Raw genomic sequence first — 17,544 nt, forward strand, 5'->3', positions numbered from 1 at the left:
CAGGATCGCCGATTCGACCTTGGTTTTATATCCCTCCAATGGGTCCTTTGTCGCTTTGATCTTCGCCCGGGTTTCCTTCCTCTTCTCCTCCATGTCCATCACCTCTTGAAGCTCCTTGTCTGCGAAAATATTGTGAGCCTCCATCATCTCCTTCTTGACGTCTATTGATGGGGCTCCTTTTTCGCCGGCTTTTTCCCACAAGGAGTCCGCCATTGCCGCTGTCATTTCCAGGAACTCGCTTGTGTTCGTTTTGCCCTCCATGTATTGCTTCTTTGCAATTTCCGCCATGGAACGGGTTGCCTTGTGCGCAAGGTAAACTTTTAGTGTCCTGTCCAGCTCTGCCTCTGTGAGGCGTTCCTGTTTGTCGGACATTTGTGATGTGGGTGAGTGGGAGGAAAGGGAAAACGTGCGCTTGTGTCGCAGGGACGTTTTTTCGTCGCGGGCCGCATCAACACTTAGAGTGGATTACTTCATTTATGAATAACACATTAGAGAAGAAATAAAGGGACAATAGAAAGTAATCATTCATAACAGAAACACATATCCGACCTGTGGCCATAATTTCCAATCGGGAAACATTATGGCACCCAGCCTGTATATTTCGCAAATCCATCACCACATCCCACCAACCACCCCCATCCCCCTTCCAGTTCTTTTGCCCAGACAAATTAACCCGGCCAACTATAAGGTCAAGTGCCATTCGATTGCCTTTGTGGTTTTACACGCCGCCAATGGAACCCTAACCCTAACCCTAACCCTAACCCTAACCCTAACCCTAACCCTAACCCTAACCCTAACCCTAACCCTAACCCTAACCCGTGTACCCTGCCACTCGCCCTCAGGAGGATTTCTCCGGTACAGTGGAAGAGGGTGTCGCAAGGATAGGAAGGAGTGGTAGAAAATGCCCGCACCCTAACCCTAACACGTGTACCCTGGCTCTTCACAGGGACGTTAGGGTAGCAAGGGTATGCAAAGCGTTGAAGGAATGTCCCGTATAGTGATCCCGTTTCGGAGAGCCACTGACAGCTCTTCAGCGTTTCGGTGCAGTTGTGGAGCAGATTTCGGCGTGTCTTCGCTACACTCACAGGTCAGATGTGCCCTTCTAACACATGTTTAGTCAGGACTAAACCACATTCTTCCGACGTCGCACGTCTCTGCGGGTGAATGTTTGAATGTTTCACTTGGTATCGTGTCCAGTATTATGTGCATCACACAGTGTAGGTGCTCTCAGAGCCGGTGGTAGCAAGGAAACTGAGGGAAGATTCCCCTGGGTTCTTCGCGGAGGTGTGGGCTTCCCAGCACGTCGACTGCGGAGCAGAAAAGGGCCCAGCACCGGCATAGAAGCCCTCCGCAGCAGCTCTTCCTCCACGGTTGCTTTAAAGGGCGCTGATCCCGCGCTGAGCCCTGCAGACAAGACAACAGCTGAGAGAAGTCTGTCACCCTCCAGACCGCGTTTCCACCAGCGGGGACGGCCATTCAAGTGCCTGCTCGCATAGCGGAGACTTCTCAGGCCCGAGTAAAGGCAGTGCCGAGTCGTCGGCGGGGCGGCGCGTGGCACCTCGAGTGGTGCCGCAGTCCTTGGCGAGACTGCGCGGCAGGCCATTCACCAAGTTTTGCTGGATTGCAATGTAAAAGAGCGCCGCATCTACGCCCCCTCTGATAAGTAGAGGCTTCTTGTGTGCGCGCGCGGCCAGTTAAGCCAGTGGCCTCTTCCGACTCCGCCGAAGCCGTGGTGCGTCCCCTGTGCTGCCACGATTGCAGACTGACCCGTGGCCGGTGCGATGCGCAGTGTCCGGCCTCTGGCGCTCACCAGCCCTTCTGAGAGCAGGGGCTGCAGAAACAGCATCGCCGCTCGGGGCTCTGCGTGTGCCGAGTGCTTCGCTGTGAGGTACCCATAGTTTGTCAGCGGGTTCGCAGCCCGCCCTTGCGACTGGCCTCCGCCGAACCGGCTTGGCGGGCGCACTCCTGCACCTGCGCGTCACGTCCACAAAGAGGCGCTGCGGTGGACGTCGACACTTCATCCGCTTCAGCTGCAGCAGCGCGTCCTCTCGCGGCAACGGCGCCCCTGTCGCACACGGCCCGCGGAGCTTCGCACCGTTTCCATGGCGGGTCGTGATGCGCACATTGAAGTCGCCGGCAAGTTCTCCGAGCCCTCGGATATTGTCCCATCCTTCGTGCGGAGTGCCACGCCAGCTTCAGGACGAGTGCGGCGCGCGGCTGGGTTCCCGAGAACTCCTTGTGAGGTGTCTTCGTCTCCTCAAGGCGCAGCGGGGCAGACGGGTGCGTCTTGGTTTCTCGCCCGAACCTCCTCGCGGCGCTCGCTGCTCAGAGCTCCGGCGAAATCGATCAATCGCATTGGTCTGGCTGGCTCCCGTGCAGGGGAAGGTGGAGTGGGCCCACCCCCTTCTACCAACACAGGGGCTCTTGAGGCGGTTGACCACTTCCACTCTCGCACCCCTGCCGCCCGCACGCCCAAGTGGAAATGGCCGCCTTCTCCAGGTCGAAGCTCAGCAGGGTGCTTGGCATCCGCCACAGCTCTCAACCATCGCAAGTGGCCCGCTAGAACCGCTGGTGAGACCGCTGATCATGTCACCGTGCTGACATGTGCGGGTCTGTCCGAGTAGATGCACCGCCCTGGCAGACAGGCGCGCCCCCCTCCCACCCGCCCGCCTGCCGCTCGTGTCATTGTTGGGGAGGGAATCGTCTCGCTGTAGAGCGCCGCGTGTTGCTCACGAAGAACCGTGCCCAGCGGCTGTGTCGGCTGCGTCTTTGCCAGGCCCCCCGCCGACGGCCAGGAAGGAGTCAACCGGCTGCTTGCCTTCTTCGCCTGCCCGCTCGCCTCACTGGACAGGGTGTCGCGCAGAAGTCGAGCGAGAATAAATGGCACACAGCGGTCTCTGCAGTGGCTTGCCGCAGAACAGGTAATGCGCCGACCGCGGTATCTGCGTCGGCTGACACGCCGCCGCTTGACACCGTTCGCACGCTGCTTCTCACAGCGGAACAAGGGGCGGGGGACGGGGCGTGTCTCACAACGGCTGTCAGAGGGGCCACTCACCGGCCGCAGCGGCACCACCTCAGGGGCTGGACGTGCCTCGTCTGTTGCGGGCACATCACTCGCGCACTCCGCCTTCTTCACGCCTCTAACTGTTGTCCAAATTAGTTTGGACCACTCCGTTAATTTCCGCAAAGGGAAGAGGGCCAAAGGCGGCGAGAGGCGAGCGGGGCGGGGGGTGGGGCTCTGCTCCATCGAGTAGTGGTGCATTGTGGGCGAGGCAGGCGTATGAGGAACGCAGAGGGAAGGAGAGAGGCGAGCTGACCAACGCAGGCAAAGAGAAAAAAGAGAGGGGATACGGAGGGAAGAGCACGGGGAAAGGGTCCCGAGTGTCCACGTGTGTGTGTGTGTGTGTGTGCGTGTGTGCGTCTATGGGTGCGTGTATGTCTGTGTGAGTGTGTGAGTGTGTGCGGGTGTAGGTAGTCAGGCGGGTGGACGTGTGTGCCGAGAGGCAGTGGTTCGTCTGCACACGCAAAAGAAAAATCTAAAAAATTTATCAATCGAGAGAGGCGATGGGGGGAGCGCACGGCGTTCTGAAGGAGTTTCGCCGTCTTTTTTTCCCTTTTTGTTTTTTCGCGTTCAGCTGGCGGATGGCAGAGAAAAAAAGCACAAAGTGGAGACACCTCAGGGGGGCCTGCGGGCTGTCGAGAAGAAAGTCCAACGAAGAAACGATGTGAGCGTGAGTGAGTGTGTGGGCGTGGGGAGTGCGAGGAAAGGCGCTGCATCTTCATCCGTAGGCGTAGAACGGGTACATCACAGGCATACACGCACGTGGGGAGCAAAGGGGAGACGGAAGGGTGGACGTGAAGGGAGACAAAGGAGAGAGAGCGAGGGATGGGAGGAGGTGGGGGGAGCGGCAGCACGCCAGAGGGAGGATGGCGCCAAGGGAGCCGTCTACGGAAGCAGGGGCGTTGGGGTGTGGTGTCATTCGATCGAAGAGTGGCAAGCACCTTTGCCCGGGGAGGGGGGCTGCAAGGCGGCCCCCTTTCGGGCAGACGGTCTCGGAAGCCGGATTACCAGGCCTGCGCCACGGATGCCTTCAGCGACGCACCCACGCGGAGGGAGAAGGGGAGGAGGATGGCCTTGTACGCGATGCGCAATGATGAAAAGGTGGTGAAACGAAGCACCGAAGGGGTCGCGACTGCCGTACAGAGAAGGCCGCAGCGCAGAGTCGAGAGCAGCGATGAAATGACCTTCGCCGCTTAGCTCCAACCCATCCGCGCTGGCGTAGGCGTTCGGCGAACACAAGCGACACGAACAGGAACGAGGACAGAAAAGGCGAGAAGGCGAAACTTTGAGGAAGAGGGAGGAAGAGCGCAGCGGCACACACGCACACACACATCATAATCAAGCCTACTCGCCCAGCAGACCGTTGATGCGCAGGAACGCCTTCATGTTGGCCTTGCGGCCAGCGAACTTCTCGTACGCAACGTTGGCGTCCACCGAGTTGCCCACAGAGAGCACGCGCGCGCGCAGGTGATCTCCGTTCTCGCGCGTCAGCCCACCGCTCTCCAGGAACCACTCGAGCCCGTCGCAGTCCAACACCCGCGCCCACTCGTACACGTAGTAGTTCGAGGCGTACCCGCCAGCGACAATGTGCAGGAAGTACCCACTGTGGTAGCGCGGCGGCACCTCGGTCATCCCAACTCCAAAGGCCCTCATTGCCGCCTCCTCCGTGGCACGATGCCAGTGGAGATCGAGGTACGCCGCCTTGTCCACCTCGATGGTATGGAGGCCGGCACCGTACGTCTCGGCCGCCTTCATGCGGTCCACCAGCGCCTGCGGGATCGGCTCCTTGGTCTCGTAGTGAAGCGCGTAGTTCTTCAGCACGGCATCGTACATCGCCCAGTGCTCGTTGATCTGCGATGGGAACTCGAGGAAGTCACGGGCGACGCTCGTGCCGGAGAGTGTTGAGTACGGGAGGTTGCTTAGCATGCCGTGGAGTCCGTGGCCGAACTCGTGGAAGAGCGTCGTCACGTTGTCACGGGTCAACAAGGCCGGCCTTCCCTCCGCCGGCTTCACAGTGTTCAGCACGTTGTACACGACTGGCTTTCGGCCAAGCAGGGAGGCCTGGCGAACAATGAATGTCATCCACGCACCACCGCGCTTGCCTGCACGCGCGTAGGGGTCGATGCCAAAAATGGCGAGCGACTCGCCCGTGCAGTCGAACATCTCGAGCGTCATCACATCGGGGTGGTACACCGGCAGATCGGTGCGCCGCTGCATCGTCACGCCGTAGAGCTTCTCCGCCGCGTAGAACACGCCGCGCTCAAGGGCGTTGTTCAGCTCAAAGTACGGCTTCGCCTCGTTCTCGTCGAGATCGTACAGCTGCCTGCGCACCCGCTCCGCGTAGTAGCGCCAGTCCCATGACGCCAGCTCGAAGTCGCCACCCTCCTCGCGGATCATCTGCTGGATGTCAGCGGCCTCCTTCGTCGCCTTTGACGCTGCCGCTTTGCCCATGTCGCGCAGCAACGCCTCCGCAGACGCCGGATCGGCCATCTGGTTCTGGAGCTGCCACTCCGCAAAGCTCTTCTTGCCAAGCAGCGTCGCCCTCCTGAGGCGCAGCTGCGCCATCTCGACCGTGATGGCGGTTGTGCCATTCTCGTCGCCACGTCCGGCGCGCTGCTCGCTCGCCTCGAGCAGGCGGCGGCGCGTCTCGCGGTTCCTCAGTGAAGCGAGCAGCGGCTGCTGCGTCGTGTTCCCAAAGAGGCGCTGCGGTGGACGTCGACACTTCATCCGCTTCAGCTGCAGCAGCGCGTCCTCTCGCGGCAACGGCGCCCCTGTCGCACACGGCCCGCGGAGCTTCGCACCGTTTCCATGGCGGGTCGTGATGCGCACATTGAAGTCGCCGGCAAGTTCTCCGAGCCCTCGGATATTGTCCCATCCTTCGTGCGGAGTGCCGCGCCAGCTTCAGGACGAGTGCGGCGCGCGGCTGGGTTCCCGAGAACTCCTTGTGAGGTGTCTTCGTCTCCTCGAGGCGCAGCGGGGCACGCGGGTGCGTCTTGGTTTCTCGCCCGAACCTCCTCGCGGCGCTCGCTGCTCAGAGCTCCGGCGACATCGGTCAATCGCATTGGTCTGGCTGGCTCCCGTGCAGGGGAAGGTGGAGTGGGCCCACCCCCTTCTACCAACACAGGGGCTCTTGAGGCGGTTGACCACTTCCACTCTCGCACCCCTGCCGCCCGCACGCCCAGGTGGAAATGACCGCCTTCGCCAGGTCGAAGCTCAGCAGGGCGCTTGGCATCAGCCACAGCTCTCAGCCATCGCATGTGGCCCGCTAGAACCGCTGGTGAGACCGCTGCTCACGTCGCTGCGCTGACATGTGCGGGTCTGTCCGAGTAGATGCACCGCCCTGGCAGACAGGCGCGTCCCCCCTCCCACTCGCCCGCCTGCCGCTCGTGTCATTGTTGGGGAGGGAATCGTCTCGCTGTAGAGCGCCACGTGTTGCTCACGAAGAACCGTGCCCAGCGACTGTGTCGGCTGCGTCTTTGCCAGGCCCCCCGCCGACGGCCAGGAAGGGGTTAACCGGCTGCTTGCCTTCTTCGCCTGCCCGCTCGCCTCACTGGAGAGGCTGTCGCGCCAAAGTCGAGCGAGAATAAAGGGCACACAGCGGTCTCTGCAGTGGCTTGCCGCAGTACAGGTAATGCGCCGACCGCGGTGTCTGCGTCGGCTGACACGCCGCCGCTTGACACCGTTCGCACGCTGCTTCTCACAGCGGAACAAGGGGCGGGGGACGGGGCGTCTCCCTCAATGGGTGACAGAGGGGCGACTCACCGGCCGCAGCGGCAACACCTCTTGGGCTGAACGCGCCTCGTGAGTTACAGGCCCAACCCATATGCACTCCACCTTCTTCACGCCTCCAACTGTTGTCTCCCTTATTTCGTAAGATAACTTTCCGTCCGGCGGGGGGAGCATTGGCAAAGGCGGCGCGATGGGAAGGGGGGGCTCTGCGCCATCGAGTCGTGGTGCATTGTGGGAGAGGTACGCTTAAGAGGAACGCAGAGGGAAGGAGAGAGGCGAGCTGACCAACGCAGGCAATGAGAAAAAAGAGAGGTGATACGGAGGGAAGAGCACGGGGAAAGGGTCCCGAGTGTCCACTGTGTGTATGTGCGTCTATGGGTGTGTGTGTGTGTGCGGGTGTAGGCAGTCAGGCGGGGGGGACGTGTGTGCCGAGAGGCAGTGGTCCCTCCCGCACACGCAAAAGAAAAATCTGAAAAAATTTATCGATCGAGAGAGGCGATGGGGGGAGCGCACCGCGTTCTGAAGGGGTTTTGCCGTTTTCCTTTTTTTGTTTATTTGCCTTTTCGCGTTCAGCTGGCGGATGGCAGAGAAAAAAAGTGCAAAGCGGAGACACCGTCAGGGGTGCCTGCGGGCTGCCGTGAAAAATCAAACGAAGAAACGATGTGACCGTGTGTGCCTGTGTGGTGGCTGTGGCGTGGTCGTCGCAAGAAGAGGCCGCAGTGTAGAGAGACGAGTGGCACGGAGGAGAACGAGGCGGGGAAAGAGAAAGCGCGAGAGCCACTTGTGGGTTCGTGCTGCAGAGCGGGTGCGAAACGGCAAAGAAGACGGGGTACAACACTGCCGAGGGAGGCACAATGGAGTCGCCCCACCACCACCACCACCACCACCACCCACCACCCCATGAGCGCGGATAGGTTGCACACCAGCGGAGGGCACAACACGGGATGCTTCAGCAAAACAAGAGAGACGACACCGACGGAGGATGCGCTGAGTGCGCCAGATAGCGCCACACGCAGGCGGACTGCAGGTGTGGGGAAGAGGATAAGATGAGTCTGCATGCGCTGTCACATGTCGGTGCAAAGCAGCACAAGAGGAAGCGGGGGGTACCTACGGGGAAAGAGAGAGAGAAGGGAGGGGCACAAACAGCGCTTGAGCAGCAACGACAAAAGCCGTACGAGCGATGGAAGCCTCATCGCCCGGCTGTACGGCGCGGAGGGGGGAGGCGAGGCGCCGCACAGGCACCCACGCACAACTTTGGGTGGGCGGATGTGCACGACTCCCCGGGGTAGAAGAAGAAGAAACGCCGTCGTCATCGCACGCCCCCCTCTAGCGCAAACCGAGAGGAGGTGAAGCAGCGCTGAAATGCTTCGCACCGCACACGGAGTGCGGCACGTCCTCGAGTGCAACACAGAACAGCACTCCTTCCATCGAGCGCACAAGCCGCTCGGTCTCGTGCTTGCACTTGCAGAGGCCCATTGAACACTTCCGGCACTCCGCCGCAAGCGCCTCCCACAGCGAGGCGTCCGCGGTGGCGTGGGCGGGGGGTAGTGACGTGGTGGAGGTGAGGGACATCTCAGCAGCGCCCTCGCCCTACTCGGCACCGCAGCGCGAGAGCGCCAAGAAGGCCAACGCACTTTTCTCTCGAAAGGGACACGTCTGTGTGTGGGTGTAACCCGCGTGGCCAAGTCCTACGGAGGATGCAGCAGTGCCGCACGCGATGGCGCCGTTGTCGCACGCCACCAGGCGCATACGTATACCAGCGGGGAGGAGGAGGACGACGAGGGAGAAGCAGAAGGGCTGAGGTGACGAGACAGAGAGCGAAGGAGAACGAGAGCCACACGAGGATGCTCCCCAATGCCCTGCGCTGTAACGCATCCGCGCACGCAGAGAGAGAGGGGAGGGGGTCTGCTGCACCCGCAGGTGGATGCTTCACACAAGCGCGCACCTGCCCAGCACTCCACAGCAATGGGCCCGGCTGCTGTAGATGAGCAAAGAATGCGAGGGGAGTGGCAACAAGAAGAAACACCGCGGCGCAGAGGAGCTCTGCAGACCGCCCCGTGCGTCTCTGTCGCTCACCACTCACGTATGCGCACATGCATGCGTACAGCGCAACAGTGACCAGAGCGGTTGGAAGGGCATTGAAAGAGCGGAAGAAACATCTGCAGGCGCGCGTCTTCTCGTGTCTCACCTGTGAGGGAAGACGGAGAGGTGACAGCCACGCGGACATTCGTCGACGCGCGTGCACTGAGGGGGGGGAGGGGGGGCGAAGACACGAGAAAAGCCACAAAACATTCCCCACAACACACGACAACTCCACACACACACACACCAGCGGAGGGCTCAAGTGACGTACAGATAAAGCGGCAGCGCCTCTGCGAAGTGAAGAAAAAAAGAGGGCCACCTCCGCAGCGTCTCTGAAAAATATATATAAAAAAGAAATTCACGGCAGTGCCTCAGAAATATAAAAAAGGGGCACACCACGTGCGGTATCTGGCAGATGTTCAAGAACATCCGTCCATCACGCGTGCGCCTGCAAAAAAATAGAATATTATCTATAATCTGTGAGTTTCTGAGATGATAAAAAAAGAGGTCTTTTACGGAGGGGCCTCAAAGAAGAGAAAAAAGGGGGCCACCACGACACGGCCTTTTTTCTTTTTCGCAGAGGCGCTGTCGTGGCGGCCCTCTTTTTTTGTTTTTCAGAGGCCCTTCCGACGTGGAGCCCCTTTTCTCTCTTCTGATGCACCGCTGCTGGGAACCCGAGAACAAAGGGACCTCAGCGGCTGGGCATCAGAAGAGAGAGAAAAGAGGGCACAACGCCAATCTCTCAATGGAGAGAAAAGAGGGCCACACTGCGGCAGGGCCTCTGCAAACGGAAAAAACGGCGCACAATGTGCGGCATCTGATGATGTTCACAACGACTGGTCCATTACGTGTAGGCATATGAAAGGGTAGAAAACCGTCTGTAGGCGGGGGGCTACTAACAATAGAAGAAACGGTGCACAATGTGAGCGTCTAAAGAGGGGTCAAAAGGCCTCCTCATCCAGTGGACCGCCGAAAGGAGAATTAGGGGGCGTCCCACACGTAGGCCTTTGTAGGAGGAGAACAAAGTCTTCTTACGTGCGGACTTTGTTCTGCAGTGCCTGCTGGCTGGGAGCTTTGTGTGTCTCTCCTATTATGGCAGGGGATGTAATGTTGTTTTTCGCTTATAGTTTTTTTCTGCTTGTGCGCATTACATGCGTGGAGTGTTTCTGCTTGCAAAATCGAAATGACGGGCTTACTAATGGTATGCCGTAGGAGCTGTGCTGGGAATCAAGGAGGGAAGCACAGTGTGTCACGCTAATGACGACTATGATATCAGGGAACGCGCTGCCATTGTGGAGAAGGTGTTGTAGGATGGCGGCATGTGCTATGGGAACACCTGTGTATGGGGCTTTAGTTTTCTCTCTTCACTCTCCCGCTCTACATATTTGTGTAACCCAATGAGTGGCGGACGAAGGGGTAACTCCCTGTTGGTCTCCTGGTGACCACCGATACCAAGAGAGCTTGAACATACACGTTCGCACTACTCGGTGTGAAGCACTCTTTTTCAGTGGTGCGCCACAATGTCGATCAGGGTCGACATAGGGACGGAGGAATCCGCGGCAAAGTTCGTACAATCCCCGCAGCCGCTCAGGGAGAGGGGTGTATGATCGACTACAAGACGCTCCGCGAGAAGGTGCAGTCTGCGTGGTCAAACAGTGAGCAGACCCTCTGCACAGAGGCGACGAGAAGGGCTGCCAGATGCAGCGGTGACGGGTGTTTGTGCGACTTTGCTAGGTGTTGCGGCAGACAGCAGGGCGCGCCCATTGGAGGGCGGAACGGATCAGGGGTGCCACTCCTTGGCGAGGTGGAGAAGGACAGTGCGAAAGAGCGACTCCAGCGAGGTTCCATTTTCCATGCGAAGTTCCACTCGCTCACCCCCAGTCGAGACGGTGATCGCGACGTACACCGTCTTCTTGGATGATGTCGAGGAACCCGTGGCGGAACTCGGTGCCGTGACGGTGGGCGTTCCAGCCGCTTAGCCGCCTACCTACCATAGCTGGGCTTGGGCGAAGCGTCTATACGGCGACCGTGCGGAAGAGTACGGCACCGGCATCGCACAAGTGGAATACTCGCTTTTTTTTCGACAAGGCAGCTTGACCCAGCTGAATGGTCAACTGCTCGAGGAGGCTGCACCGAACATGACAGGCGGCGCGACTGCCGCGGAGGACGACCTCAAACACCACACGGCGGAGCTCTTCCGCACCACAACTCTGCAGACGACCAGAAAGGGGAAACAGGACGATGCCCTGCGCACCGCGGCAACTCAAACAGAGGTGCGGAGAACGGCGGAGGCAGGCGAAGAAGGCAAGCAGCCGGTTGACTCCTTCCTGGCCGTCGGCGGGGGGCCTGGCAAAGACGCAGCCGACACAGCCGCTGGGCACGGTTCTTCGTGAGCAACACGCGGCGCTCTACAGCGAGACGATTCCCTCCCCAACAATGACACGAGCGGCAGGCGGGCGAGTGGGAGGGGGGACGCGCCTGTCTGCCAGGGCGGTGCATCTACTCGGACAGACCCGCACATGTCAGCGCAGCGACGTGAGCAGCGGTCTCACCAGCGGTTCTAGCGGGCCACATGCGATGGCTGAGAGCTGTGGCTGATGCCAAGCGCCCTGCTGAGCTTCGACCTGGCGAAGGCGGTCATTTCCACCTGGGCGTGCGGGCGGCAGGGGTGCGAGAGTGGAAGTGGTCAACCGCCTCAAGAGCCCCTGTGTTGGTAGAAGGGGGTGGGCCCACTCCACCTTCCCCTGCACGGGAGCCAGCCAGACCAATGCGATTGACCGATGTCGCCGGAGCTCTGAGCAGCGAGCGCCGCGAGGAGGTTCGGGCGAGAAACCAAGACGCACCCGCGTGCCCCGCTGCGCCTCGAGGAGACGAAGACACCTCACAAGGGGCTCTCGGGAACCCAGCCGCGCGCCGCACTCGTTCTGAAGCTGGCGCGGCACTCCGCACGAAGGATGGGACAATATCCGAGGGCTCGGAGAACTTGCCGGCGACTTCAATGTGCGCATCACGACCCGCCATGGAAACGGTGCGAAGCTCCGCGGGCCGTGTGCGACAGGGACGCCGTTGCCGCGAGAGGACGCGCTGCTGCAGCTGAAGCGGATGAAGTGTCGACGTCCACCGCAGCGCCTCTTTGGGAACACGACGCAGCAGCCGCTGCTCGCTTCACTGAGGAACCGCGAGACGCGCCGCCGCCTGCTCGAGGCGAGCGAGCAGCGCGCCGGACGTGGCGACGAGAATGGCACAACCGCCATCACGGTCGAGATGGCGCAGCTGCGCCTCAGGAGGGCGACGCTGCTTGGCAAGAAGAGCTTTGCGGAGTGGCAGCTCCAGAACCAGATGGCCGATGCGGCGTCTGCGGAGGCGTTGCTGCGCGACATGGGCAAAGCGGCAGCGTCAAAGGCGACGAAGGAGGCCGCTGACATCCAGCAGATGATCCGCGAGGAGGGTGGCGACTTCGAGCTGGCGCCGTGGGACTGGCGCTACTACGCGGAGCGGGTGCGCAGGCAGCTGTACGATCTCGACGAGAACGAGGCGAAGCCGTACTTTGAGCTGAACAACGCCCTTGAGCGCGGCGTGTTCTACGCGGCGGAGAAGCTCTACGGCGTGACGATGCAGCGGCGCACCGATCTGCCGGTGTACCACCCCGATGTGATGACGCTCGAGATGTTCGACTGCACGGGCGAGTCGCTCGCCATTTTTGGCATCGACCCCTACGCGCGTGCAGGCAAGCGCGGTGGTGCGTGGATGACATTCATTGTTCGCCAGGCCTCCCTGCTTGGCCGAAAGCCAGTCGTGTACAACGTGCTGAACACTGTGAAGCCGGCGGAGGGAAGGCCGGCCTTGTTGACCCGTGACAACGTGACGACGCTCTTCCACGAGTTCGGCCACGGACTCCACGGCATGCTAAGCAACCTCCAGTACTCAACACTCTCCGGCACGAGCGTCGCCCGTGACTTCCTCGAGTTCCCATCGCAGATCAACGATCACTGGGCGATGTACGATGCCGTGCTGAAGAACTACGCGCTTCACTACGAGACCAAGGAGCCGATCCCGCAGGCGCTGGTGGACTGCATGAAGGCGGCCGAGACGTACGGTGCCGGCCTCCATACCATCGAGGTGGACAAGGCGGCGTACCTCGATCTCCACTGGCATCGTGCCACGGAGGAGGCGGCAATGAGGGCCTTTGGAGTTGGGATGACCGAGGTTCCGCCGCGCTACCACAGTGGGTACTTCCTGCACATTGTCGCTGGCGGGTACGCCTCGAACTACTACGTGTACGAGTGGGCGCGGGTGTTGGACTGCGACGGGCTCGAGTGGTTCCTGGAGAGCGGTGGGCTGACGCGCGAGAACGGAGATCACCTGCGCGCGCGCGTGCTCTCTGTGGGCAACTCGGTGGACGCCAACGTTGCGTACGAGAAGTTCGCTGGCCGCAAGGCCAACATGAAGGCGTTCCTGCGCATCAACGGTCTGCTGGGCGAGTAGGCTTGATTATGATGTGTGTGTGCGTGTGTGCCGCTGCGCTCTTCCTCCCTCTTCCTCAAAGTTTCGCCTTCTCCTTTTCTGTCCTCGTCCCTGTTCGTGTCGCTTGTGTTCGCCGAACGCCTACGCCAGCGCGGATGGGTTGGAGCTAAGCGGCGAAGGTCATTTCATCGCTGCTCTCGACTCTGCGCTGTGGCCTTCTCTGTACGGCAGTCGCGACCCCTTCGGTGCTTCGTTTCACCACCTTTTCATCATTGCGCATCGCGTACAAGGCCATCCTCCTCCCCTTCTCCCTCCGCGTGGGTGCGTCGGTGAAGGCATCCGCGGCGCAGGCCTGGTAATCCGGCTTCCGAGACCGTCTGCCCGAAAGGGGGCCGCCTTGCAGCCCCCCTCCCCGGGCAAAGGTGCTTGCCACTCTTCGATCGAATGACACCACACCCCAACGCCCCTGCTTCCGTAGGCGGCTCCCTTGGCGCCATCCTCCCTCTGGCGTGCTGCCGCTCCCCCCACCTCCTCCCATCCCTCGCTCTCTCTTCTTTGTCCCCCTTCACGTCCACCCTTCCGTCTCCCCTTTGCTCCCCACGTGCGTGTATGCCTGCGATGTACCCGTTCTACGCCCACGGATGAAGATGCAGCGCCTTTCCTCGCACTCCCCACGCCCACACACCCGCTCACGCTCACATCGTTTCTTCGTTGGACTTTCTTCTCGACAGCCCGCAGGCACCCCTGAGGTGTCTCCACTTTGCACTTTTTTTCTCTGCCATCCGCCAGCTGAACGCGAAAAAAACAAAAAAGCAAAAAAGGAAAAAAAGACGGCGAAACTCCTTCAGAACGCCGTGCGCTCCCCCCATCGCCTCTCTCGTTCTATAATTTTTCAGATTTTTTTTTTTGTGTGTGCGGACGAACCACTGCCTCTCGGCACACACGTCCACCCGCCTGACTACCTACACACACTCACACACTCACACACACACACTCACACACTCACACAGACACACACACCCATAGACGCACACACACACGTGGACACTCGGGACCCTTTCCCCGTGCTCTTCCCTCCGTATCCCCTCTCTTTTTTTCTCTTTGCCTGCGTTGGTCAGCTCGCCTCTCTCCTTCCCTCTGCGTCTCTGATAAGCCTGCCTCGCCAACAATGCACCACGACTCGATGGCGCAGAGCCCCGCCCCCCGCCCCTTGTGCCGCTGTAAGAAGCAGCGCACCGATCGCGGAAGTCGGCTGGGCGGTGCTCTACTCGGTCTCTACGGCTGGGCCATTTTCTCTGCTGCTGAAATCCGCTTCAGAGTGCGCCAGCGACGGGAACTCGGGATCGAGCGATTCCGGCGCGTAGGCCTGTGCACTGAGGAGAGCGATGCAGCGACACTGCCGCCGGGCGATGTGCTCCCACGCACGGTCGCGGACAGCGCATCGGATGTGGTGAGCGATGCAGGGACTGTGCGTCCGGGCGACGTGCTTCCACGCACGGATGCTCACACTGCAGTGGATGAGGAGAGCGATGCAGCGACGCTGCCACTCATTCATTGTCCCCTTTGCACAGAGCACGAACAGGCACTGGATGCCTTATCGCTGATGGACGAGGAAGGGCCGCTGCCGCACATCCATTGCCCCCGTTGCGCGCAGTACGAACAGGCACTGGCTGCCCTATCGCTGATGGACGAGGAAGGGCCGCTACCGCACATCCCTTACCACCGTTGCACACCAGGGGAACATGCACTGGCTGTCCTATCGGTGATGAACAAGGAAGAACCGCTGCCGCCCAATCATACATCGTGAATCCCCTGCCTCCCACCATTCAACTCTTTTAAGTTCACTAGCGGCGATGCCATGTGCACGTCCTCAGTGTCATTTTTTAGGTTTTAATTAAATTCACCCCACCTCAGATTCCCCCCATAGTAGACCGTACTTCCCTCCCTTTCTTTGCAGGCACATCACGTGAGGGATGGGTGTTCTTCAACATCTGCAGTAACCGCACGTGATGTGCCCCATCTTTTCTTCTTTCCGAGGCCGTGTCGTGGTGGCCCCTTTTTTTCTCTTCTTTGAGGCCCCTCCGTAAAAGACCTCTTTTTTTATCATCTCAGAAACTCACAGATTATAGATAATATTCTATTTTTTTGCAGGCGCACGCGTGATGGACGGATGTTCTTGAACATCTGCCAGATACCGCACGTGGTGTGCCCCTTTTTTATATTTCTGAGGCACTGCCGTGAATTTCTTTTTTATATATATTTTTCAGAGACGCTGCGGAGGTGGCCCTCTTTTTTTCTTCACTTCGCAGAGGCGCTGCCGCTTTATCTGTACGTCACTTGAGCCCTCCGCTGGTGTGTGTGTGTGTGGAGTTGTCGTGTGTTGTGGGGAATGTTTTGTGGCTTTTCTCGTGTCTTCGCCCCCCCTCCCCCCCTCAGTGCACGCGCGTCGACGAATGTCCGCGTGGCTGTCACCTCTCCGTCTTCCCTCACAGGTGAGACACGAGAAGACGCGCGCCTGCAGATGTTTCTTCCGCTCTTTCAATGCCCTTCCAACCGCTCTGGTCACTGTTGCGCTGTACGCATGCATGTGCGCATACGTGAGTGGTGAGCGACAGAGACGCACGGGGCGGTCTGCAGAGCTCCTCTGCGCCGCGGTGTTTCTTCTTGTTGCCACTCCCCTCGCATTCTTTGCTCATCTACAGCAGCCGGGCCCATTGCTGTGGAGTGCTGGGCAGGTGCGCGCTTGTGTGAAGCATCCACCTGCGGGTGCAGCAGACCCCCTCCCCTCTCTCTCTGCGTGCGCGGATGCGTTACAGCGCAGGGCATTGGGGAGCATCCTCGTGTGGCTCTCGTTTTCCTTCGCTCTCTGTCTCGTCACCTCAGCCCTTCTGCTTCTCCCTCGTCGTCCTCCTCCTCCCCGCTGGTATACGTATGCGCCTGGTGGCGTGCGACAACGGCGCCATCGCGTGCGGCACTGCTGCATCCTCCGTAGGACTTGGCCACGCGGGTTACACCCACACACAGACGTGTCCCTTTCGAGAGAAAAGTGCGTTGGCCTTCTTGGCGCTCTCGCGCTGCGGTGCCGAGTAGGGCAAGGGCGCTGCTGAGATGTCCCTCACCTCCACCACGTCACTACCCCCCGCCCACGCCACCGCGGACGCCTCGCTGTGGGAGGCGCTTGCGGCGGAGTGCCGGAAGTGTTCAATGGGCCTCTGCAAGTGCAAGCACGAGACCGAGCGGCTTGTGCGCTCGATGGAAGGAGTGCTGTTCTGTGTTGCACTCGAGGACGTGCCGCACTCCGTGTGCGGTGCGAAGCATTTCAGCGCTGCTTCACCTCCTCTCGGTTTGCGCTAGAGGGGGGCGTGCGATGACGACGGCGTTTCTTCTTCTTCTACCCCGGGGAGTCGTGCACATCCGCCCACCCAAAGTTGTGCGTGGGTGCCTGTGCGGCGCCTCGCCTCCCCCCTCCGCGCCGTACAGCCGGGCGATGAGGCTTCCATCGCTCGTACGGCTTTTGTCGTTGCTGCTCAAGCGCTGTTTGTGCCCCTCCCTTCTCTCTCTCTTTCCCCGTAGGTACCCCCCGCTTCCTCTTGTGCTGCTTTGCACCGACATGTGACAGCGCATGCAGACTCATCTTATCCTCTTCCCCACACCTGCAGTCCGCCTGCGTGTGGCGCTATCTGGCGCACTCAGCGCATCCTCCGTCGGTGTCGTCTCTCTTGTTTTGCTGAAGCATCCCGTGTTGTGCCCTCCGCTGGTGTGCAACCTATCCGCGCTCATGGGGTGGTGGGTGGTGGTGGTGGTGGGGCGACTCCATTGTGCCTCCCTCGGCAGTGTTGTACCCCGTCTTCTTTGCCGTTTCGCACCCGCTCTGCAGCACGAACCCACAAGTGGCTCTCGCGCTTTCTCTTTCCCCGCCTCGTTCTCCTCCGTGCCACTCGTCTCTCTACACTGCGGCCTCTTCTTGCGACGACCACGCCACAGCCACCACACAGGCACACACGGTCACATCGTTTCTTCGTTTGATTTTTCACGGCAGCCCGCAGGCACCCCTGACGGTGTCTCCGCTTTGCACTTTTTTTCTCTGCCATCCGCCAGCTGAACGCGAAAAGGCAAATAAACAAAAAAAGGAAAACGGCAAAACCCCTTCAGAACGCGGTGCGCTCCCCCCATCGCCTCTCTCGATCGATAAATTTTTTCAGATTTTT

General features: G+C 60.2%; 2 protein-coding genes across 2 annotated transcripts; one reads left to right on the forward strand and one right to left on the reverse strand.

Moving 5' to 3' along the window:
• Window positions 1-4,405: 4,405 nt before the first annotated feature.
• On the reverse strand, window positions 4,406-5,788 carry LBRM_27_1640 (putative peptidyl dipeptidase; the record flags this gene model as incomplete). The annotated part of the gene is made up of 1 exon (XM_001565871.1): window positions 4,406-5,788. One exon carries the CDS (start codon window positions 5,786-5,788, stop codon window positions 4,406-4,408), a length of 1,383 nt encoding a protein of 460 aa, XP_001565921.1.
• Window positions 5,789-11,974: 6,186 nt separating this feature from the next.
• On the forward strand, window positions 11,975-13,357 carry LBRM_27_1650 (putative peptidyl dipeptidase; the record flags this gene model as incomplete). The annotated part of the gene is made up of 1 exon (XM_001565872.1): window positions 11,975-13,357. The coding sequence occupies one exon, from the start codon at window positions 11,975-11,977 to the stop codon at window positions 13,355-13,357; it is 1,383 nt and encodes a 460-aa protein (XP_001565922.1).
• Window positions 13,358-17,544: the final 4,187 nt, after the last annotated feature.

The sequence above is a fragment of the Leishmania braziliensis genome, chromosome 27 (genome assembly GCF_000002845.2).
Source record: "Leishmania braziliensis MHOM/BR/75/M2904 complete genome, chromosome 27".
In the NCBI taxonomy this organism is placed as follows: domain Eukaryota; phylum Euglenozoa; class Kinetoplastea; order Trypanosomatida; family Trypanosomatidae; genus Leishmania; species Leishmania braziliensis.